The sequence below is a fragment of the Petromyzon marinus genome, unplaced genomic scaffold (genome assembly GCF_048934315.1).
Source record: "Petromyzon marinus isolate PM22_M1 ecotype Great Lakes invasive population unplaced genomic scaffold, UKy_Petmar_22M1.pri1.0 PM_Scaffold_562, whole genome shotgun sequence".
Classification (NCBI taxonomy): domain Eukaryota; kingdom Metazoa; phylum Chordata; class Hyperoartia; order Petromyzontiformes; family Petromyzontidae; genus Petromyzon; species Petromyzon marinus.
Window position 1 is genome coordinate 1 of NW_027423571.1, and position 27,139 is coordinate 27,139.

The window sequence follows — 27,139 nt, forward strand, 5'->3', positions numbered from 1 at the left end:
CCACACAGTGACTAGTACACTACCACACTACCACAGTGACTAGTACACTACCACACTACCATAGTGACTAGTACACCCCCACACAGTGACTAGTACACTACCACACAGTGACTAGTACACTACCACACAGTGACTAGTACACTACCACACTACCACACAGTGACTAGTACACTACCACACAGTGACTAGTACACTACCACACTACCACAGCGACTAGTACACTACCACACTACCATAGTGACTAGTACACCCCCACACAGTGACTAGTACACTACCACACAGTGACTAGTACACTACCACACTACTACACAGTGACTAGTACACTACCACACAGTGACTAGTACACTACCACACTACTACACAGTGACTAGTACACTACCACACAGTGACTAGTACACTACCACACTACCACACAGTGACTAGTACACCCCCACACTACCACACAGTGACTAGTACACTACCACACAGTAACTAGTACACTACCACACTACCACACAGTGACTAGTACACTACCACACTACTACACAGTGACTAGTACACTACCACACTACCACACAGTGACTAGTACACTACCACACCGTGACTAGTACACTACCAGACAGTGACTAGTACACTACCACACAGTGACTAGTACACTACCACACTAGCACACAGTGACTAGTACACTACCACACTACTACACAGTGACTAGTACACTACCACACAGTGACTAGTACACTACCACACAGTGACTAGTACACTACCACACTACCACACAGTGACTAGTACACTACCACACTACTACACAGTGACTAGTACACTACCACACCGTGACTAGTACACTACCACACAGTGACTAGTACACTACCACACTACCACACAGTGACTAGTACACTACCACACAGTGACTAGTACACCCCCACACTACCACACAGTGACTAGTACACTACCACACAGTGACTAGTACACTACCACACTACCACAGTGACTAGTACACTACCACACTACCACAGTGACTAGTACACTACCACAGTGACTAGTACACTACCACACTACCACAGTGACTAGTACACTACCACACTACCACAGTGACTAGTACACTACCATAGTGACTAGTACACTACCACACTACCACACAGTGACTAGTACACTACCACACTACTACACAGTGACTAGTACACTACCACACTACCACAGTGACTAGTACACTACCATAGTGACTAGTACACTATACCACACTGGGACTGGACGAGTCTCACAGCCACGGCTTTGTTCGAGTGAACGTCCCGAGAGTTTCAGAACCTTCCCCAGCGGTCGACGTCCTCAGCCCCGTCCGTGGTAACGTGGAGTTGCGCTCACTCCGCTGTTGCAGCCCATGTCCAGGGCGAGGAACGGCGGCGCGGACTCCGGCAGGAGCCGCCTCAGAAGCTCGCGGGGCAGCAGCGCGACGCGTCGAGCCGGGGGGTTGAAGGCCGCCTAGTTGATGAAGTTCCCGTGGGGAGCCGCGCCTGGCTCCCTCTTCCTCGGGGCCCCGGGCGCTGCCATCTCCTCCCCGCCGTCCTCCTTCTTAATCTCCTCCTCGTCCTCCTCTTTCCTCGCCTCCATCCCTGTGGAGGCCGTAAGCGAGGAGGCTGTCAGGCGGGATCGGCACAAGCAAAAGGAGGGGAGCGGGACGCGCGAGTGTGTGGAGGCACAGTCAGCCATGTTACGTGGGGAAGTAAACACTGTGGAGACAGAGTCAGCCATGTTACGTGGGGAAGTAAACACTGTGGAGGCAGTCAGCCATGTTACGTGGGGAAGTGAACACCGTAGAGGCACAGTCAGCCATGTCACGTGGGGAAGTGAACATTGTGGAGGCAGTCAGCCATGTCACGTGGGGAAGTGAACACCGTGGAGGCAGTCAGCCATGTCACGTGGGGAAGTGAACATTGTGGAGGCAGTCAGCCATGTTACGTGGGGAAGTGAACATTGTGGAGGCAGTCAGCCATGTTACGTGGGGAAGTGAACACCGTGGAGGCAGTCAGCCATGTTACGTGGGGAAGTGAACACTGTGGAGGTAGTCAGCCATGTTACGTGGGGAAGTGAACACCGTGGAGGCAGTCAGCCATGTTACGTGGGGAAGTGAACACTGTGGAGGTAGTCAGCCATGTTACGTGGGGAAGTGAACACTGGAGGCAGTCAGCCATGTTACGTGGGGAAGTCAACACTGTGGAGGCACAGTCAGCCATGTTACGTGGGGAAGCGAACACCGTGGAGACAGTCAGCCATGTTACGTGGGGAAGTAAACACCGTGGAGACAGAGTCAGCCATGTTATGTGGGGAAGTCAACGACGTGGATGAAAATTCCGCCATGTTACGTCGGGAAGTGATCAACGTGGACACAGTCGGCGACGTTCCAAATACATAAAAACACTGGGGCACAGCGCTCACAGTCCAACAAAGACAAAGATCCCCCGTGTAGCCTGTGACAGACTGTTGGGGCAAGTGCTGTTAGCGAGTGGCAGCACCGATTAAGATCGGCACTGTGGCACACGACGGGGTGGTTGGCCAACACCACGCCCGGCCGCCTTTGTCTCCCCCAGTGGCGATGTTTACTACACACCGCGCACCTAGGGGGAAGGGGGGCCCAGGACCGGTTCAGATAATCGCCATCGCCGGTGTTTGTTGGCCGTGAGCGGGATTCGAACTCGTGTAGTCGGGGTTCGTAGCGCAGTGCGCTAACTGCTGCGCCACCGCTCCCCCCACCACACACGCGCACAGCAGCTCCAGAGAGCGACTTTTGGGTCAGAGGTAGCCACATTGCACTGGGGCCGTCCATAAATGACGTCACGCACCTAGGGGGGGGCGGGGGGGGTCAGACATTTGTGACGATGTGTGACGATGGGGGGGGAGGGTTGAGAGATGTGACGTCACCTCAAAATGCGCAACTTTAAATAAATATAGACGACACGTTCTACTTAATTAAATAGACTTTTTAATAAATGTTTTCTCCTACAACATCAGAGTGCAGTGCCACATTAAGTACGCACTACAATGACAATAGTTTAAAGCGATTTGAAGCATGTTTTATATGTTTGGGGAGGGGCGGGGCACAGCTCTGTGACGTCATATTTGATGGGGGGGTCTGACTTTTGTGACGCCGCGTGACGATGGGGGGGGGGGTCAAAAATCGCGTGACGTCATTTATGGACGGCCCCTTTGGCACCGTGCGTCGCTGAATCATTGCTCATCGGAGTGCCAGCTGTATGACAACGCGACGTGGCACGCAGTGCCAACTTACACCTGTCAACCCCTAACCATTGCCTCTCTTATTACAGACCAATTCAGACCTTATTGGTCACCCCGTGCCCCTTACAAATCTCAACGTTCATCCTACAAAGTCCCATCACAAGGGGAAAACACAAAACATTGTTTTGCCCGTTATAAAACGGCTGTAGTAAGCCGTATGGACCTGAAAAATCAATTTCCCTGTACACGAATACGGAAATTGAAAGGCATTTTTAAAATTAGACTGTGGAAAATAGTCATGTGTAATGATGAAAAATACTTGAAGATAACATTTATCATTATCTTATTGCAATATATGAACGTGTAATGGCAAATTAAAACGATGCGATACAATTTGACAATCCTTTACAGCGATACACTTAATCCAATGAAGTTGAATGTAAACGCTGAAACACGTAAATATTACTGAACATAGCGTGGATAGAAGAAACTGATTTATCTAAATATCCATACAATTGAAACATCAATAAAGCAGGCTGCTGGAATGGATGCTCCAGGCGCCACTCTACGCGTGAGTGGTGCCAGTGGACTGAGAGGCCGTGCCAGGAGTCGCTGTCGCTGGCTGCTCAATGACCACCACCCTCTCGGCCGCTGCAGGGAGGGCGCGGCGCTGAGCCTTGAACTTCAGCTTCCCGTCTTCAGTCAAGCAGCAGCTCACGCTCTGCGGGTCCACGTCCCTGGGCAGCTGCGTCTCCCTGTGGAACTCCTGGCAGCTGTGGCTGTAGCTGCCGCTGCTGACTTCTCCGCTCTTCACCTCGCGCCGTCCGGCCACCACCAGCTTGTCTCCAGACACCTTCACGGCCAGGTCCTGTGGGGAGAAGTCCTGCACGTCCAGGGACGCGACAAACCCGCCTCCCTGCTCCTGTGGATCTTCAATCTGGAACCCACTGCTCACGGCCGGCTGCTGCAGCAGTGCGTCTCCGTGGCTGCCCGGGGCCCGCGTGTGGCTGCTGAGCTGATCGACTCCACGGAAGATTCTCTCCATCCTCTCGATCTCGCTCCTCATGTCTCGCTGCAGCTGCTGGAAGAGACTTTCACCGCGGGGGTTCCAGACCGGCCAGCCTGGCCAGACGCTCCTCTCCATCACGTGCATCGCAGGGAAGTAAACACTGAGGGCCATGCTTGTTGATGTGCTTCACAGTGAGGCTCGCTTCAGCTGTGAGCGCTGCTCCCTCCTCCGCCGATGTTCTGCCAGTGCAGCTACAGGAGCTGCTTTTATAGCCCTGGCAGTAGCTACGAGCAGATGCCAGGGGGAGCCAGAAGCGTCCAGAATGACGCAGCTGCTCCCAGGGGCTTCGCTCATCCGCACAGAATCAAGAGCGTGACTCGTGTCTCAGGCTGCAGTTTGTGAGCAGTTTACTGCCATGGAATTCACTCAGCACTCATAATGAATGTAAAACAGAGTGATGTGCTCTTCTATATTTAACTGAAATTACTACACGTTGAAGGGTGATACAAACCGAAACTTAAATTCTCGCTTACACAGCACAATGACATCATCAGCCTTATCAGGAAAGACTGAGTCACACAAAAACAACGAATGTCCCTTACATTTAACTTAATTAATAAAAAAACTATCAATTCTGTACAATGGTTATTTTTAAAATATACGTAATGTTATGGTTTGATACTTACACATTGGCAGGGTGAACTAAATGCTATTGTAGTGAACTTGTCATAAACTGCAGCCTGAGACACGAGTCACGCTCTTGATTCTGGGCGGATGATGTAAGCCCCTGGGAGCAGCTGCGTCATTCTGGACGCTTCTGGCTGCCCCTGGCATCTGCTCGTAGCTACTGCCAGGGAATATGCTATTCTGTAATTGTATTTTATTATTTCTTATTTCTACGTGACTTTACCGAAAAAACCAAAGAGCAGTTTCTTTTATCCACGCTATGTTCAGTAATATTTACGTGTTTCAGCGTTCACATTCAACTTCATTGGATTAAGTGTATCGCTGTAAAGGAGTGTCAAATTGTATCGCATCGTTTTAATTTGCCATTACACGTTCATATATTGCAATAAGATAATGATAAATGTTATCTTTAATTATTTTTCATCATTACATATGACTTTTCCACAGTCTAATTTTCGAACTACTATAATACTATACTGTTTGTGTGAATGGTAAATGATGTTTGTTTTTTGTAATAAAATACCTTTCATTTTCCTGCAAGAGTTGCAACTGTTCTTTTTTTCTACATTGTGTTTGTTTCATCGTTACTGTGGACCAGAGTTCTGGACACAGAATTCCCCAAAACTAAGACAACCGGTAACGCGGCCTCATTGCTCCCTGACCATGACAACTCCCAAGGTGCCAGGCTCACGCCGTCGGCCCTGCCGAGTCACTCCGCACTCAGAATCTGGGATTGGCTTGCAATGATCTAAGATCAATCTTACCACTTCACATTTCACTTGTATCATCCTTCAATTGGTAGTAAATCCTTCGCTAAGGAATTGGTCCTCAAATCGTGGGGACAAGCGTACCACGGAAAGATTAGTTGCCATTTAATGTTTGCGACACAGAGAATGTAAATAGTTACATGACCACCTCGCTGCTGTAGCAGTGTAAGTCATGCTGCTATTAATATATTCTATGTCTCGAGTTTCCTGGCTGGCTGCTGGCTGTGCTTCTCTCCATCCCAACAATAACTCCGTTGTTAGTGGGTGCAGGAGACAATAGGGACACCAACAAGGTGGGAATAACCAGAACAGTATTTGAAGACTGACACGGTTCATTTAAAATTGCACTTTCAATGTATGCGCCAATTAACGTCATTCTTTTTGACAAAATAACTTGTTTTATCCTAGAGAATTAAAAACTGAACCTGAAGACATTAAACTAGTACAATTAAAATGTACGATTAATTGTAAAGTTAGCAAAATAAATAAATGATCTAATTCATATACTATATTCTTGGTTCTTTCGGTAAAGTCACGTAGAAGGGAAACAATAAAATAATAAAGATAATCCCTCAGCTATTTGCACAAACCAATCCCTTAGCTATTTCAATGCTAAATTACTAGTTGCCTCTGTGGATGTGTAGGTTTTGACTTTAACATAGCCATTCCTGTGACCAGTCACAAGTTAATCCCTTAGCTATTTCAATGCTAAATTACTAGTTGCCTCTGTGGATGTGTAGGTTTTGACTTTAACATAGCCAATTCCGTGACCAGTCACAAGCTAATCCCTCAGCTATTGATATGTAAACCCCTTTGTCAAGGTGCTTCACTTATCCCAACCAGCTTAAAAGTCTCTACGAATCTTAACATCGTTAATTGAAGCTCTGTCGTCCCGACAGTTACCTTTCACCTAAAGACGGCCGCTTGCGTTGTGGCCAAAACGTCGTGAGAATTTTATCGTGTCATTTTATTATTTTATTCTCATTCTACGTGACTTTACCGAAAGAACCAAAGAAAATAAAATAATAAAGATATAAAACAATAAAATTATCCAAATCAAAATTCATATACTGTTGATTTATTCACTCCATATCCGCAGTGGACACTGCCGGTTGTGTTCCTTCCTTAGCTCCCATTCACACGTTAGTCTCGACCACCGGCCGTCATCACTTCAAGTTGTGTGTCCTGCCTCACCCCACCTTTCTAAACTAAAATTACGTCCTTAATTTGCATATGAAGTCCAATTGACGTGTCCGTCTTCCAGTATCAGTGTTGTTCTTAGGATGCGCATCATCTCTACGCTTCCTTGTGCATTTCTAAACATTGGTTATATTTTCTGTTTGTGATGCATCTGTTTGAAAAAAACGTTCTGCTTAAGGCATATGGCTCAGTTACGTTTCATTATTAAGTTAAGATAATAATAAGCACTTTGCTCTGCCCTGATACGCCTCTCTCAATCATTTTCATCCCTCTTCCCCTTCAACAACCGCCCTACGTGCAAATGCACTTCTGTGTTTTCAAGGCTGTGTCCCTGTTCTTTTTGCGTTCAGTTTGTCATTCCCCCGCACCTCCATTAAAGCATGGTTGGCAGCGTACGGTGCGAAAGAAGTTCACCATGCAAACATACGCTGCGTTGAAAAATGATTCTACTGATAGCAGACCAAACCTGGACAGATTTCTCAATACGAGTGCAATATCGAGGGTACAGATCAATACGACCTGAACACAGATGCTATTTCTCGGACGGTTGGCAACTCTAGCCATGCCCATACAAACATACACAACATCTTGACCATGAATCGCCTATGCGGCAGATTAAATGTCAAGCATTTTACATTGAATTCCGATCTACTTTTGTTCGTTTTGATTGATTTTGGAGCAGTTTCAAGTAAGTATTTTTTATACAATTATTGTATTGTCATTTACTGTATAATTATGATAATAGACCAAGCACTGAGACATTGCCCAGGGTTGGTCTACAATCGAAAAGGTGGCAACCCCATAGCACACCCTCATGTGTTCCAGTGTTAACACATCGTATGTTTGTATCTTGAAATTCTTTCGCACCGTACGTAGCCCACCGTGCTAATCGGAGGTATGAGATAAGGACAAGGAACTAAACACAATAAGCAATTACTTAAGAAGAGTTTCAATTGAGTATGGGATGATTGCGAGTGCTGTCAATATGGCGGTGTTGACAACAAGCATCCACTTGAAACGAACGCGCTTCCGAAAATCTGCGATTTTATCATTTCATGCCGATACGTGGAGATGAGCGGGTTCACCCCGGGTCTTAAACAGCCCTTCCCCAGCCAACATGCACTGGGGGAAATTCCATCAATATTCTCATTAATAATCTGCTTTGGAAGACGAAGAAGAAAAAAGCTAATCCTGCAGGCATCGCGATTAATAAGATTAGAATATTACTTCGCCCCACATCACGGCGGATACGCACGAATGTTGAACGTCTTTGGGGCCGTCCATAAATGACGTCACGCACCTGGGGGGGGGGGCGATCAGACATTTGTGACGATGTGTGACGAGGGGGGGGGGGGTGAGAAATGTGACGTCACATCAAAATGCGCAACTTTAAGTAAATATAGACGACACGTTCTACTTAATTAAATATACTTTTTAATAAATGTTTTCTCCTACAACATCAGAGTGCAGCGCCACATTAAATACGCACTACAATGACAATAGTTTAAAGCGATTTGAAGCATGTTTTATTTGGTGGGAGGGGGGCCAGAGCTTTGTGACGTCATATTTGAGGGGGGGGTCTGACTTTTTGTGACGCCGTGTGACAATGGGGGGGTGGGGTCAAAAATCGTCAGAAGTCGCGTGACGTCATTTATGGACGGCCCCTTTGGCACCGTGCGTCGCCGAATCATTGCTCATCGGAGTGTCAGCTGTATGACAACGCGACGTGGCACGCAGTGCCAACGCACACCTGTCACCCCCTAACCATTGCCTCTCTTATTACAGACCAATTCAGACCTTATTGGTCACCCCGTGCCCCTTACAAATCTCAACGTTCATCCTACAAAATCCCATCACAAGGGGAGAAACACAAAACATTGTTTTGCCCGTTTTGAAACGGCTCTAGTAAGCCGTATGGACCTGAGAACTCAATCTCCCTGTACACCAATACGGGGTAACCCCGTACGGGTTGACACGGCATGCCAACGTGATACTGAATCGCGCCTTCGGCTCTAAGAGATTCGTTTGTGACTGAACTGGAGATTAATGAATGATAAACCAGCCAGGGCTTCCCTCGCTGTACGCGGGTTCGGTTTGTTGCGCTATTTCACGCTGTGGGGGCCGTCCATAAATGACGTCACGCGATTTTAGACGATTTTTGACCCCCCCTCCCATCGTCACGCGGCGTCACAAAGAGTCAGAGCCCCCCCTCAAATATGACGGTACAAAGCTGTGCCCCCCCCCAAAATAAAGCATGCTTCATATCGCTTTAAACTATTGTCATCGTGGTGCTTATTTAATGTGGCGCTGCACTCTGATGTTGTAGGAGAAAATATTTATTAAAAAGTCTATTTAATTACGTAGAACGTGTTGTCTATAGTTATTTAAAGTTGCGCATTTTGATGTGACGTCACATTTCTCACCCCCCCCCCCCTCATTTATGGACGGCCCCAGTACAATGCGGCTACCTCTGACCCAAAAGTCGCTCTCTGGAGCTGCTGTGCACGTGTGTGGTGGGGGGAGCGGTGGGCTACGTACGGTGCGAAAGAATTTCAAGATACAAACATACGATGTGTTAACACTGGAACACATGAGGGTGTGCTATGGGGTTGCCACCTTTTCGATTGTAGACCAACCCTGGGCAATGTCTCAGTGCTTGGTCTATTATCACAATTATACAGTAAATGGCAATACAATAATTCTATTAAAAATACTTACTTGAAACTGCGCCAAAATAAATCAAAACGAACAAAAGTAGATCGAAATTCAATGTATAATGCTTGACATTTAATCTGCCACATAGGCGATTCATGGTCAAGATGTTGTGTATGTTTGCATGGGCATGGCTAGAGTTGCCACCCGTCCATGAATTAGCATCTGTGTTCAGTTGGTATTGATCTGTACCCTCGATATTGCACTCGTATTGAGAAATCTGTCCAGGATTGGTCTGCAGTCAGTAGAATCATTTTTCAACGCAGCGTATGTTTGCATGGTGAACTTCTTTCGCACCGTACGCAGCCAACCATGCTTTACTGGAGGTGCGGGGGAATAACAAACTGAACGCAAAAAGAACAGGGACACAGCCTTGAAAACACAGAAGTGCATCTACACGTAGGGCGGTTGTTGAAGGGGAAGACGGATGAAAATGATTAAGAGAGGTGTATCAGGGCAGAACAAAGTGCTTATTGTTATCTTAACTTAATAATGAAACGTAACTGAGCCATATGCCTTAAGCAGAACGTTTTTTTCAAACAGATGCATCACAAACGGAAAATAGAACCAATGTTTAGAAATGCACAAGGAAGCGTAGAGATGATGCACATCCTAAGAATTACACTGATACTGGAAGACGGACACGTCAATTGGACTTCATATGACTTCATATAATTAAGGACGTAATTTTAAATTTTGATTTAAAGCTTTCGTGACTGCAGTAATTCATATTCTTAGTTTTTTCGGTAAAGTCACGTTGAAGAGAAACAACAAAATAACAAAATATATATAAAACAATAAAAATTATCACGACGTTTCGACCATAACTCAAACGGTCATCATCACACCTGATGACCGTTTGAGTTATGGTCGAAACGTCGTGATAATTTTTATTGTTTTATATATATTTTGTTATTTTGTTGTTTCTCTTCAACGTGACTTTACCGAAAAAACTAAGAAGACGTAATTTTAGTTTAGAAAGGTGGGGTGAGGCAGGACACACAACTTGAAGTGATGACGGCCGGTGGTCGAGACTAACGTGGGAATGGGAGCTAAGGAAGGAACACAACCGGCAGTGTCCACTGCGGAGATGGAGTTAATAAATCAACAGTATATGAATTTTGATTTGGGGAATTTTATTGTTTTATATCTTTATTATTTTATTTTCTTTGGTTCTTTCGGTAAAGTCACGTAGAATGAGAATAAAATAATAAAAAAACACAATAAAATTCTCACGACGTTTTGGCCACAACGCAAGCGGCCGTCTTTAGGTGAAAGGTACAGTACTGTCGGGACGACAGAGCTTCAATTAACGATGTTAAGATTCGTAGCGACTTTTAAGCTGGTTGGGAGAAGTAAGGCACCTTGACAAAGGGGTTTACATATAAATAGCTGAGGGATTAGCTTGTGACTGGTCACGGAATTGGCTATGTTAAAGTCAAAACCGACACATCCACAGAGGCAACTAGTAATTTAGCATTGAAATAGCTAAGGGATTAGCTTGTGACTGGTCACAGGAATGGCTATGTTAAAGTCAAAACCTACACATCCACAGAGGCAACTAGTAATTTAGCATTGAAATAGCTAAGGGATTAGCTTGTGCAAATAGCTGAGGGATTAGCTTGTGACTGGTCACGGAAATGGCTATGTTAAAGTAAAAACCTACATCTTCTTTGGTTCTTTCGGTAAAGTCACGTAGAATGAGAATAAAATAATAAATTTATAAAATAAAATAACACAATAATATTCTCACGACGTTTCGGCCACAACACAAGCGGCCTTCATCAGGTGAAGGGGGCGAGACTGTCTGGTAGGACAGCGCTGGAGTGAGAGAGCCACGTTCAGATCACGGCTTTTAAGCTGTGTGAGAGGAACAAAGAGCCTTGACGAAGGAATAAGCATAAAATTTAGCATTGAAATGGCTGAATGATTAGCTTGTGACTGGTCACAGAAATAGCTATGTTAAAAGTTAAAGCATACACATCCGCAGAGGCCCCCATTGTTAAAAGGAATTAGCATAGAATTTAGCATTGAAATAGCTAAGTTAAGGCATACACATCCGCAGAGGCACCCCTTGACAATGGGATTAGCATAGAATTTAGCATTGAAATGGCTGAGTGACTCGCTTGTAACTGCTACAGAAATAGTTACGTTGAAGTCAGAGCATACACATTCACCGAGGCACTTAGTACAAATCAAAACAGGAGAATTTAGCATTGAAATAACTAGGCGAATTTAGCATTGAAATAACTGGGTGATTTGCTAGTGACTGGTCACAGAAATATATGTTAAAGTAAGGCCTACACATCCACAGAGCTTCAATGAACGCTGTTAAGATTCGTAGCGACTTTTAAGCTGGTTGGGAGAAGTGAGGAGTGAGGCTCCCTCCTCTGCCGATGTTCTGTCTCAGATGTGAATAATTAGTATTGTATTACAATTCTATAAACAATACAGTGTTGTAGTGCATCACGTGTTGATGTTCCATTGCACAGCCACGTTCCAAATGCTATAATGACGTAAGAGCCGTGGAAACCTCTGACGTCACGGTGACGTCATGGCCCGGTGACGTCACGGCAGAGGTCAGAGTGGAGTCGGCACCTGGAGAGGAAACCACCTCACCCCACGCTGCTCCTCCACTTCGAGTTCTTCAGAGACCTTCGCCACCACCACCACCATGGCGATCTTCACGGCTGTCCTCACTGTGGTTCTGCTGCTCACGCAGCCGATGGTGGAGCTCCTCGGAGGATCTCGGCGTGGGGGTTCGGACATTAACGCCTCCAACACCACCACCACCACGATCAACTACTCGGGACTCGTGAAGAACGTCTCTGCATCAGCAGGGGTCGCCACCTGGGGACCGATGTTCAGTAGCCACAGTGAGGACATTGTGGACAGCGTGCTCCCTGCCCTCCTGCAGGCTATGGGTGAGCTGAGCAGCAGCTGCCAGGCCATAGTGGACAGCATGCTCCCTGCTCTGCTCCACGCTGTGGGTCAGCTGTACAGCGGCTGCAAGGAGGCCATCAGCTCCACCGTGCTGCTGAACACCCTGCACATCGCCGTGCATCTCTGGCGTTTCATACATCGCCAAGTGAGTGAGCAACATCCATCATCATCACCACCACCATCAGCCATGGTCAATCCACTAGTGGGTAGAGACCTCCACGAGCCGTCGCCACCTCCCACGATGCCGCTGTGCAGTAATCCACCCAGCACCTGCACGTGGAGCGATTTCATTGCTTCATCTCCCCACTGGGCACCCTCTCGGATGACCCCCTCGCAGCCCGTCGGCATCACTCGCCCCCTTCACACCTCCACCGATCCCCCTCAACTCCACTCACGGTGTCTTCAACAGCCTGGTTGGGCACTGGAACAGTATCCCGGACAGTGCCGGATTAAGCTCGTGCGGGTCCTGTAGCTTATATTATAAAGGTGCCCAGAATAAATAAAAAACACAATTATAAAGCACGAAGTTTTTAACTTGCATAGTAAAGTAATTGTAATTTTACTATAGTAATAGAGCAAGTACAGAATCACTGAACGGGGATTTATAGGGTGAGATCATTTCGCGCGGGGCGCTTGAAAGTGCGGGGCCCACAGCTAATGATTATTTTGTTCCGAGGATAATCCGGCACTGATCACGGATTGAGTATGAGGAGCAGTGATGAGATTTAAAGTATTTTTTAACATGTTATTAAAATGTTATGTTTAATAGAAAATATAATGTTGTTTGTCTCTTAGCTGTGATTCGTAAAAACACTGTTGTTACTCAATGGTCTTTCGGTAAAGTCACGTAGAAAAAATAAACAAAATAATAGAATACGACGTTTCGATTGCAACTCAAGCAGTCGTCATCAGGTGAAACTAAATTTGAGAGAGAGAGACCAAACACAGACAGGGAGACACAAAGATCCCCCGTATAGCCTGAACAGACTGTAGGGGCAAGTGCTGTTAGCGAGCACCTGTGAAGGCCGAGACAGTACACGAGGGGGTGGGTGGCCAGCACCACGCCCGACCGCCTTTGTCTCCCTAGTGGCGATGTTTACACACCGCACCAGGTACTCATTTGAGGCTGAGTCGACCTAGGGGAGGCCCGGGACCGGTTCAGATAATCGTCACTGGTGTTGGCCGTGAGCGGGAATCGAACCCGGGTCGACAGGTTCATAGCGCAGCGTAGCGCTAACAGCTGCACCACCGCTCCCCACACACAGGGAGACACACAAGCAGAGAAGGACGGTGATCAACCAGGCAAAGTATTATTTGTTGTGTTGGCCGACTCAATGAGTTGCATTACATTTCTAAGTTTGCTGACTTTGATCCTCTTTCTATCAGCTTGTACCCTCTGTAAATTTCACCCCCACTATCTCGCCCGTTACGGCAGCCCCTCCGCTCCCACTCCCCCTCGGAGTAGCCGAGGGATTAGCCGGGGTATGCTTGCTCTGCGATCTTACATTTACTTGCAAATCCCACCACAAACGTATATAGTGTAACCTTTGGTTGCAGTAGCTCTCTCGCTACATTTCTTCCTGTCTCAGCAGTCCGCCTGCTGTATTATTTCACCTGAAGACGATTGCTTGTGTTGTGACCACGTGTATACTGTTTACTACAGTACTATGGTGTTGTGACCACGTGTATACTGTTTAATATAGTACTATAGTGTTGTGACCACGTGTATACTGTTTACTATAGTACTATAGTGTTTTGACCACGTGTATACTGTTTACTATAGTACTATAGTGTTGTGACCATGTGTATACTGTTTACTATAGTACTATAGTGTTGTGACCACGTCTATACTGTTTACTACAGTACTATAGTGTTGTGACCGCGTGCATACTGTTTACTATAGTACTGTAGTGTTGTGACCACGTGTATACTGTATACTACAGTACTATAGTGTTGTGACCACGTGTATACTGTTTACTATAGTACTATAGTGTTGGGACCACGTGTATACTGTTTACTACAGTACTATAGTGTTGTGACCACGTGTATACTGTTTCCTATAGTACTATAGTGTTGTGACCATGTGTATACTGTTTACTATAGTACTATAGTGTTGTGACCACGTCTATACTGTTTACTACAGTACTATAGTGTTGTGACCACGTGCATACTGTTTACTATAGTACTGTAGTGTTGTGACCACGTGTATACTGTATACTACAGTACTATAGTGTTGTGACCACGTGTATACTGTTTACTATAGTACTATAGTGTTGGACCACGTGTATACTGTTTACTACAGTACTATAGTGTTGTGACCACGTGTATACTGTTTACTATAGTACTATAGTGTTGTGACCACGTGTATACTGTTTACTATAGTACTATAGTGTTGTGACCACGTGTATACTGTTTACTATAGTACTATAGTGTTGGGACCACGTGTATACTGTTTACTACAGTACTATAGTGTTGTGACCACGTGTATACTGTTTCCTATAGTACTATAGTGTTGTGACCATGTGTATACTGTTTACTATGGTACTATAGTGTTGTGACCACGTGTATACTGTTTACTACAGTACTATAGTGTTGAGACCAAGTGTATACTGTTTACTATAGTACTGTAGAGTTGTGACCACGTGTATACTGTTTACTATAGTACTATAGTGTTGGGACCACGTGTATACTGTTTACTACAGTACTATAGTGTTGTGACCACGTGTATACTGTTTACTATAGTACTATAGTGTTGGGACCACGTGTATACTGTTTACTACAGTACTATAGTGTTGTGACCACGTGTATACTGTTTACTATAGTACTATAGTTTTGTGACCACGTCTATACTGTTTACTATAGTACTATAGTGTTGTGACCATGTGTATACTGTTTACTATAGTACTATAATGTTGTGACCACGTGTATACTGTTTACTACAGTTCTATAGTGGTGTGACCACGTGTGTACTGTTTACTATAGTACTATAGTGTTGTGACCACGTGTACACTGTTTGCTACAGTACTATAGTGTTGTGACCACGTGTGTAATGTTTACCACAGTACTATAGTGTTGTGATCACGTGTGTAATGTTTACTACAGTACTATAGTGTTGTGACCACGTGTATACTGTTTACTACAGTACTATAGTGTTGTGACCACGTGTATACTGTTTACTATAGTACTATAGTGTGACCACGTTTATACTGTTTACTACAGTACTATAGTGTTGTGACCACGTGTATACTGTTTACTACAGTACTATAGTGTTGTGACCACGTGTATACTGTTTACTACAGTACTATAGTGTTGTGACCACGTGTATACTGTTTACTACAGTACTATAGTGTTGTGACCACGTGTATACTGTTTACTACAGTACTATAGTGTTGTGACCACGTCTATACTGTTTACTACAGTACTATAGTGTTGTGACCACGTGTATACTGTTTACTATAGTACTATAGTGTTGTGACCACGTGTATATTGTTTACTACAGTACTATAGTGTTGTGACCACGTGTATACTGTTTACTATAGTACTATAGTGTTGTGACCACGTGTTTACTGTTTACTATAGTACTATAGTGTTGTGACCACGTGTACACTGTTTACTACAGTACTATAGTGTTGTGACCACGTGTGTAATGTTTACTACATTACTATAGTGTTGGGACCACGTGTATACTGTTTACTACAGTACTATAGTGTTGTGACCACGTGTATACTGTTTCCTATAGTACTATAGTGTTGTGACCATGTGTATACTGTTTACTATAGTACTATAGTGTTGTGACCACGTGTATACTGTTTACTACAGTACTATAGTGTTGTGACCACGTGTATACTGTTTACTATAGTACTATAGTGTTGTGACCATGTGTATACTGTTTACTATAGTACTATAGTGTTGTGACCACGTCTATACTGTTTACTACAGTACTATAGTGTTGTGACCACGTGCATACTGTTTACTATAGTACTGTAGTGTTGTGACCACGTGTATACTGTATACTACAGTACTATAGTGTTGTGACCACGTGTATACTGTTTACTATAGTACTATAGTGTTGGGACCACGTGTATACTGTTTACTACAGTACTATAGTGTTGTGACCACGTGTATACTGTTTACTATAGTACTATAGTGTTGTGACCATGTGTATACTGTTTACTATAGTACTATAGTGTTGTTACCACGTCTATACTGTTTACTACAGTACTATAGTGTTGTGACCACGTGCATACTGTTTACTATAGTACTGTAGTGTTGTGACCACGTGTATACTGTATACTACAGTACTATAGTGTTGTGACCACGTGTATACTGTTTACTATAGTACTATAGTGTTGGGACCACGTGTATACTGTTTCCTACAGTACTATAGTGTTGTGACCACGTGTATACTGTTTCCTATAGTACTATAGTGTTGTGACCATGTGTATACTGTTTACTATAGTACTATAGTGTTGTGACCACGTCTATACTGTTTACTACAGTACTATAGTGTTGTGACCACGTGCATACTGTTTACTATAGTACTGTAGTGTTGTGACCACGTGTATACTGTATACTACAGTACTATAGTCTTGTGACCACGTGTATACTGTTTACTATAGTAGTATAGTGTTGGGACCACGTGTATACTGTTTACTACAGTACTATAGTGTTGTGACCACGTGTATACTGTTTACTATAGTACTATAGTGTTGTGACCACGTGTATACTGTTTACTATAGTACTATAGTGTTGTGACCACGTGTATACTGTTTACTATAGTACTATAGTGTTGGGACCACGTGTATACTGTTTACTACAGTACTATAGTGTTGTGACCACGTGTATACTGTTTACTATAGTACTATAGTGTTGGGACCACGTGTATACTGTTTACTATAGTACTATAGTGTTGGGACCACGTGTATACTCTTTACTACAGTACTATAGTGTTGTGACCACGTGTATACTGTTTACTATAGTACTATAGTGTTGTGACCACGTCTATACTGTTTACTATAGTACTATAGTGTTGTGACCACGTGTATACTGTTTACTATAGTACTATAGTGTTGTGACCACGTGTGTAATGTTTACCACAGTACTATAGTGTTGTGATCACGTGTGTAATGTTTACTACAGTACTATAGTGTTGTGACCACGTGTATACTGTTTACTACAGTACTATAGTGTTGTGACCACGTGTATACTGTTTACTATAGTACTATAGTGTGACCACGTTTATACTGTTTACTACAGTACTATAGTGTTGTGACCACGTGTATACTGTTTACTACAGTACTATAGTGTTGTGACCACGTGTATACTGTTTACTACAGTACTATAGTGTTGTGACCACGTGTATACTGTTTACTACAGTACTATAGTGTTGTGACCACGTGTATACTGTTTACTACAGTACTATAGTGTTGTGACCACGTCTATACTGTTTACTACAGTACTATAGTGTTGTGACCACGTGTATACTGTTTACTATAGTACTATAGTGTTGTGACCACGTGTATATTGTTTACTACAGTACTATAGTGTTGTGACCACGTGTATACTGTTTACTATAGTACTATAGTGTTGTGACCACGTGTTTACTGTTTACTATAGTACTATAGTGTTGTGACCACGTGTACACTGTTTACTACAGTACTATAGTGTTGTGACCACGTGTGTAATGTTTACTACATTACTATAGTGTTGGGACCACGTGTATACTGTTTACTACAGTACTATAGTGTTGTGACCACGTGTATACTGTTTCCTATAGTACTATAGTGTTGTGACCATGTGTATACTGTTTACTATAGTACTATAGTGTTGTGACCACGTGTATACTGTTTACTACAGTACTATAGTGTTGTGACCACGTGTATACTGTTTACTATAGTACTATAGTGTTGTGACCATGTGTATACTGTTTACTATAGTACTATAGTGTTGTGACCACGTCTATACTGTTTACTACAGTACTATAGTGTTGTGACCACGTGCATACTGTTTACTATAGTACTGTAGTGTTGTGACCACGTGTATACTGTATACTACAGTACTATAGTGTTGTGACCACGTGTATACTGTTTACTATAGTACTATAGTGTTGGGACCACGTGTATACTGTTTACTACAGTACTATAGTGTTGTGACCACGTGTATACTGTTTACTATAGTACTATAGTGTTGTGACCATGTGTATACTGTTTACTATAGTACTATAGTGTTGTTACCACGTCTATACTGTTTACTACAGTACTATAGTGTTGTGACCACGTGCATACTGTTTACTATAGTACTGTAGTGTTGTGACCACGTGTATACTGTATACTACAGTACTATAGTGTTGTGACCACGTGTATACTGTTTACTATAGTACTATAGTGTTGGGACCACGTGTATACTGTTTCCTACAGTACTATAGTGTTGTGACCACGTGTATACTGTTTCCTATAGTACTATAGTGTTGTGACCATGTGTATACTGTTTACTATAGTACTATAGTGTTGTGACCACGTCTATACTGTTTACTACAGTACTATAGTGTTGTGACCACGTGCATACTGTTTACTATAGTACTGTAGTGTTGTGACCACGTGTATACTGTATACTACAGTACTATAGTCTTGTGACCACGTGTATACTGTTTACTATAGTAGTATAGTGTTGGGACCACGTGTATACTGTTTACTACAGTACTATAGTGTTGTGACCACGTGTATACTGTTTACTATAGTACTATAGTGTTGTGACCACGTGTATACTGTTTACTATAGTACTATAGTGTTGTGACCACGTGTATACTGTTTACTATAGTACTATAGTGTTGGGACCACGTGTATACTGTTTACTACAGTACTATAGTGTTGTGACCACGTGTATACTGTTTACTATAGTACTATAGTGTTGGGACCACGTGTATACTGTTTACTATAGTACTATAGTGTTGGGACCACGTGTATACTCTTTACTACAGTACTATAGTGTTGTGACCACGTGTATACTGTTTACTATAGTACTATAGTGTTGTGACCACATCTATACTGTTTACTATAGTACTATAGTGTTGTGACCACGTGTATACTGTTTACTATAGTACTATAATGTTGTGACCACGTGTATACTGTTTACTACAGTACTATAGTGGTGTGACCACGTGTGTACTGTTTACTATAGTACTATAGTGTTGTGACCACGTGTACACTGTTTGCTACAGTACTATAGTGTTGTGACCACGTGTGTAATGTTTACTACAGTACTATAGTGTTGTGATCACGTGTGTAATGTTTACTACAGTACTATAGTGTTGTGACCACGTGTATACTGTTTACTACAAGATCCAGGTCCGTTTCAACACATTACATAAAATCCGTGATCTGGTTCCGTCTGTAAAAGATGTGATTCCGGACATACAATACCCTGGTGTCTACAAACTAAGTTGCCTCTGTGGTAGTAGTTACATTGGAGAAACCAAACGCCATATCTCGGACCGCATTCGTGAACATAAAGCAGACCTTAAACACGGTAGGACCAACACCTCGGCCGTAGCAGATCATTGTTCTAATTCAGTAGGCTCACATGCCATTGACTTTTCCAAGACGGAGGTTCTTTGTAAGCCATCTGGCTTCCATGAGAGATTCGTTCATGAGGCTATCCACATATACAAACACAGAGACAATTTCAACCGAGAAGATGGATTCTATCTTAGCAATCATTGGAAAGATTTGATAAATCATTTCAGTTCTTGATTGATTGTTCACGCTTACAGTGCCTTTCAGACAGCATACATAAAAACAAATTTCGTCTCCCCCCTCCTCTTTTCAAAAAATATATGGACTAGTCCTGGCAAACTGCCATCGTTGCGCGTGACGCAAACGTTATTTTTATATATATAAATAAATATGCCGTTTTCAAAAATAAATTTATGCAAACCGACACACCTGATGATGACCGTTTGAGTTATGGTCGAAACGTCGTGAGAATTTTTTATTGTTTTATATATATTTTGTTATTTTGTTGTTTCTCTTCAACGTGACTTTACCGAAAAAACTAAGAATATGAATTACTGCAGTCACGAAAGCTTTAAATCAAAATTTAATCGCCTCTACGGGGAGGGTTTTCACATAACTTTAAGATCTTTCAACAAACTCCGGGATAAGAAAGCTCAGCTGATCGAGTCTCTCACCTTCCTGAAGAGATGCCGCGACTCTGGGGTAATACCGATCGCATTTACACTCACCTCTGCTGCTGTAACTTCTTCTAATGCGAAACGAATTCTTTTCAAAACTAGCTTAGCTCTCATCTCAGAAAAAATCAGACTTATACGCACAGAACTAGATCAGTTAGACAAGACACTCTACAAATCACACTTATCATTGACGGCAATAATGTCCACATCGGATTGGGAACATGTAGACAATATGACTGCCTCTTCAGCTGCTACTATGTCGACCAAATGTAAGGAGAACCTGATTTCCAAATTTAACCTCCTCTTAAACAAAAGACCGGACCCACACACCAAAAAGTTAGACGTTAATAAAGTCGTAATTAATCGCAGTAACAGTTCTATTTCCGATGGTCTGAAATCCGTTTTAGCTAAAGGTCTAAACTTTGCAGTCACACCTAAACACATACCAGTTAATGATATAATTGCCCAAGTAGACGTTGCTCTCAGGGGCCTGGGTCACATCGCTGCAGACGTAGCAAGATCTGAAATCGCTGCAACCCTCAAAAACGCTAAGATGCCAGCTAGCAACCTCAGCAAAGATGAGCGTTTTGAATTATATAAATTAAAAAAGAGGAATGATATTGTAGTTCTCTCAGCTGACAAAGGCAATGCTACTGTTATCATGGATAAAATAGAATACAACAACAAAATTAAAGAATTACTCGACGATGGTAGTTATACAAAAATAAAAAGAGATCCCACCAACAGCCTCGTCACACAAACCAACAAAATAATTTCTGATTCAACCGCATTAATTGATCAATCTAAACAGTTTTCGTTGAAACCTTCTGCTGCCAGGCCACCAAGATTATACGGCTTACCAAAAATACATAAAGTTGATACACCTCTTCGTCCCATAGTCTCTACTATCAGCTCCCCCACCTACAAACTAGCTCGTTTTTTGTCTGAAATCCTGCGTCCTTTCACTGGAAAGACCACCTCTGCGGTACAAAATTCTACTCACCTGGTATCAACAATCAAGGGTATTTCCCTGTCCCCAGACGACCTGCTTGTCAGTTTTGATGTAGTTTCCTTATTCACCAAGGTTCCTGTACCTGACACCATTGCAATCATTGAAGACTTGGTTCATCAAGGACTAAACACTGAGGTACCCCCCCTGGTGAGACACTGTTTAACCAATACATACTTCACTTGGAATGGAACTTTCTACAAACAAACTGAGGGCACCCCAATGGGCTCCCCCCTTTCTCCAGTTATAGCTAACATTTTCATGGAGAAATTTGAGACTGACGCCATCCAGACTGCCACTCTGCGCCCAACCTTATGGAAGAGGTACGTGGATGACACTTTTGTCATCTGGCCACATGGCCGGCCTGCTCTAGACAAATTCTTCGACCACATCAATTCCATACACCCAGCCATCAGATTTACCATGGAAGTCGAAATAGATGGCAAGATACCTTTTTTGGATGTCCTAATTAAAAAGAGACCTGATGGTTCAATGAGCCACTCTGTCTACAGGAAAGCTACCCATACGGATGCTTATCTGAAACCGGATTCCCACCACCATCCATCACAGAAGAATTCTCTCATCAAGACTCTGTATCATAGAGCCCAATGCATATCCGACCAGGAACACATAAGCAGTGAACTCAAGCACGTACACCAAGCTCTTAGGGCTAATGGTTACTCCGACTATACAATCCGCAAAGCTATCACTCAAACCATGAAGAAGAACCCTCTTGAGGAGCCTTTCAAAACCATCACTTTACCCTACATTGCTGGGATCACAAAAAAGATCTCCAAAATCTTGAATAAACACAAGATCCAGGTCCGTTTCAACACATTACATAAAATCCGTGATCTGGTTCCGTCTGTAAAAGATGTGATTCCGGACATACAATACCCTGGTGTCTACAAACTAAGTTGCCTCTGTGGTAGTAGTTACATTGGAGAAACCAAACGCCATATCTCGGACCGCATTCGTGAACATAAAGCAGACCTTAAACACGGTAGGACCAACACCTCGGCCGTAGCAGATCATTGTTCTAATTCAGTAGGCTCACATGCCATTGACTTTTCCAAGACGGAGGTTCTTTGTAAGCCATCTGGCTTCCATGAGAGATTCGTTCATGAGGCTATCCACATATACAAACACAGAGACAATTTCAACCGAGAAGATGGATTCTATCTTAGCAATCATTGGAAAGATTTTATAAATCATTTCAGTTCTTGATTGATTGTTCACGCTTACAGTGCCTTTCAGACAGCATACATAAAAACAAATTTCGTCTCCCCCCTCCTCTTTTCAAAAAATATATGGACTAGTCCTGGCAAACTGCCATCGTTGCGCGTGACGCAAACGTTATTTTTATATATATAAATAAATATGCCGTTTTCAAAAATAAATTTATGCAAACCGACACACCTGATGATGACCGTTTGAGTTATGGTCGAAACGTCGTGAGAATTTTTTATTGTTTTATATATATTTTGTTATTTTGTTGTTTCTCTTCAACGTGACTTTACCGAAAAAACTAAGAATATGAATTACTGCAGTCACGAAAGCTTTAAATCAAAATTTACTATAGTGTTGTGACCACGTGTGTACTGTTTACTATAGTACTATAGTGTGACCACGTGTATACTGTTTACTACAGTACTATAGTGTTGTGACCACGTGTATACTCTTTACTACAGTACTATAGTGTTGTGACCAAGTGTGTACTGTTTACTACAGTACTATAGTGTTGTGACCACGTGTATACTGTTTACTATAGTACTGTAGTGTTGTGACCACGTGTATACTGTATTTGCTATAGTACTATAGTGTTGTGACCACGTGTATACTGTTTACTACAGTACTATAGTGTTGTGACCACGTGTGTACTGTTTACTACAGTACTATAGTGTTGTGACCACGTGTATACTGTTTACTATAGTACTATAGTGTTGTGACCACGTGTATACTGCGGGATTGTGGGTAATCGTCTCCCATGCTCGGTCTCAGTCGGTGTGCCTCACTCGTATAGTCAACATCCGTGCGAACCTATCTTGTTTACTATAGTACTATAGTGTTGTGACTACGTGTATACTGTTTACTACAGTACTATAGTGTTGTGACTACGTGTATACTGTTTACTACAGTACTGTAGTGTTGTGAATACGTGTGTGTGCGTAAAGCATTTTTTTATTTTGTGTCCATGTGTAGTGACTGTTCTTTAGTAACTGTACTGCAAGTGAAAGTCGTCCTACACAATAACCATCCTCTATCTCGTCTCCCTCACACCAGCCACGATTAAATGTAATTAATAAATTTGATTACTTTATATTAAATAATAAAAATATAAAAAGGTATTTTGTATTAATATTTTTTATATGAATACGGTATTTTTGGTTTGTGGAACGAATCATCTGAGTTTCCATTATTTCTTATGGGGGAAATTCGCTTTGATATACGAGTGCTTTGGATTAAGAGCACGTTTCCAGAAGGAATTATGCTCGCAATCCAAGGTTTCACTTTATTAGTTATTTTTCTATCTACGTGATTTTACCGAAAGATACCAAAGAGTATGCTGTTGTTAGTTTAAATGTTTGGTAAGTAAGACTTAGTCTGTGCTGCTCTCCAGTTGCCTGGATGAAAAGTGGCCCAAGTTTTTCCCAATCCTGGCCTCCTGGCTCAAAAACATAAAAAACAAACTCGCAAGTCTGTCCCCAGGGTCACAACGCACTCACAGACACGGAGCAGGGAGATTCAGCTAATGACGCCGTTGATGTTTTTCGTAACTTTTGCAGAGAGCGATGAGAATGAGGATGAGGACCGGAAGGAGGAAGATTTCCCGGGCGCTGCAGAGAAAGAAAGGTGGAGGTCTCGGCCGAGCACCGAGTCCCTGGGCTCGTATGGCCGCGGCGCGGAGACGAAAGCGGCGGGCGCAGGGGAGGGGAAACAGCCCCGGCACCAAGCAGAGCTGTGCTCCTCACCTGAAGAATCCAGCTCCACTCAGGCCATCGCTCCCACTGGGGCCATCGCCTCCACCTCCACTCGGGCCATTGCCTCCATCTCTACTCGGGCCATCGCCTCCACCGCTGCCATCGCCTCCCCCGCTGCCATCGCCTCCACCTCCACTCAGGCCATCGCCTCCATCTCTACTCAGGCCATCGCCTCCCCCACTGATATCAACTCCACCTCCAATGCTTCCATCGCTTCCACCTCCACTCGGGCCATCGCCTCCACCTCCACTCGGGCCATCGCCTCCACCTCCACTCGGGCCATCGCCTCCACCTCTACTCAGGCCATCGCCTCCACCTCTACTCAGGCCATCGCCCCCACCTCCACTCAGGCCATCGTCTCCATCTCTACTCAGGCCATCGCCTCCCCCACTGATATCAACTCCACCTCCACTGCTTCCATCGCCTCCACCTCCACTCAGGCCATCGCCTCCACCTCCACTCGGGCCATCTTCTCCACCTCCACTCGGGCCATCGCCTCCACCTCTACTCAGGCCATCGCCTCCACCTCCACTCAGGCCATCGCCTCCACCTCTACTCAGGCCATTGCCTCCACCTCCACTCAGGCAATCGCCTCTACCTCCACTCATGCCATTGTCTCCACCTCAACTCAGGCCATCGCCTCCACCTCCACTCAGGCCATCGCCTCCACCTCTACTCAGGCCATCGCCTCCATCTCTACTCAGGCCATCGCCTCCACCTCTACTCATGCCATCGTCTCCACCTCAACTCAGGCCATCGCCTCTACCTCTACTCAGGCCATCGCCTCCATCTCTACTCAGGACATCGCCCCCACTGCTGCCATCGCCTACACCTCCAATCGGGCCATCGGCTCCACTGCTGCCATCGCCTCCATCTCTACTCAGGCCATTGCCTCCACCACTGATATCAACTCTACCCCCACTGCAGACATCGACTCCACCTTCACTCCTGCCACTGCCTCAACCTTCACTTCTGCCATCGCCTCCACTGCCACTATCGCCACCACCGCCACTCGCACCATCACCTCCACCCATGAGTAATCAAGCTAACCCCCAGGATTGGGAGCTCCCTGCTTTCCACCTGCCTCCACCTCCACCAGAGCCCTGGGCTCCTCCACCCCACCGTGATACCAGACCGGGCCCGGCACACGAGTCTTTTGCTCCCTGTTCTTCACGGCAGCGTTACCGCAAGTCCCGCAACAGCCGCCTTCCTCCCCGCCTCCGCAAACCTCCTCTCGAATCCTCAACTCCACTGCTGCCATCGCCTCCATCTCTACTCAGGCCATTGCCTCCACCACTGATATCAACTCTACCCCCACTGCTGACATCGACTCCACCTTCACTCCTGCCATTGCCTCAACCTCCACTTCTGCCATCGCTTCCACTGCCACTATCGCCACCACCGCCACTCGCACCATCACCTCCACCCATGAGTAATCAAGCTAAACCCCAGGATTGGGAGCTCCCTGCTTTCCACCTGCCTCCACCTCCACCAGAGCCCTGGGTTCCTCCACGCCACCGTGATACCAGACCGGGCCCGGCACACGAGTCTTTTGCTCCCTATTCTTCACGGCAGCGTTACCGCAAGTCCCGCAACAGCCGCCTTCCTCCCCGCCTCCGCAAACCTCCTCTCGAATCCTCAACTCCATCCGCATTGATTCGTCCCATCCACCCGGACCGAGAGCACCTTCCCCCCGGCCTCGCTCCACCTGCAGGGCAGCGGATCCCCCCCCAGCCCAGGTGCAATGGCCGGGGTCCCGCGTACGGAGTCCCAGGTGCCCCTTCTGCCTGGCACCACTCCCACGAGTCGCGCTTCACGCGGCGTCCCGCCCTCCTCCCCACGCCTCCACCGGATCAGTGGATTCCTCCCCACCTTCGTCCCAGCCGAGCGGCTCCTGCTCCACACTGGGCCACCCGTCCCACTTTTGTTCCGTGCCGCTCCACAGATTTCCACGACAGACATCATCATCCGCCCCTTGTCCAACCCACACCACTGCATCACCATAGCCCGGCGACATTCACGGACTGCTCACACACGTGACTCCTGCTGGTCGGGTGACCGTGATGAACTATATGTGTCGCGTTGATGGCCATGTGATGGACATTGCTTTGAGTGGCAGAGCAGGTGGTTGTCATGATTAATACATTTGTGTTGTTATTGGACACTGCAGTGTGCGTGTGAGTTGCTGTGCGGTGCAACAGAGCACGTATTTGGTGTCGATCTTCGCGTGTGTGTGATTGTGTGGAGCGGTAGTGTCATGGTTAACGCTACACCGCGCTTCGAAACCCAGGTTTGACCCGAGTTAGCTTTCCGCACACGGCCACAGCCGGTGCAAGCAGTTGCGCAACTCGGTTGCACACAACTGAAGTCACTCTACACGTGGAAGTCTCTGCAACCAATTTGCTTGGCGATTGGTGGCCAGAACCACGAGCGATC

At 44.8% G+C, this 27,139-nt stretch overlaps 1 protein-coding gene across 1 annotated transcript; it reads left to right on the forward strand.

Moving 5' to 3' along the window:
* Positions 1-2,287: 2,287 nt before the first annotated feature.
* On the forward strand, positions 2,288-26,823 carry LOC142923479 (uncharacterized). Its single transcript, XM_076064620.1, has 3 exons — positions 2,288-2,336; positions 12,512-12,670; positions 24,509-26,823. Exons 1-3 carry the CDS (start codon positions 2,288-2,290, stop codon positions 25,741-25,743), a joined length of 1,443 nt encoding a protein of 480 aa, XP_075920735.1. The 3' UTR covers positions 25,744-26,823.
* Positions 26,824-27,139: the final 316 nt, after the last annotated feature.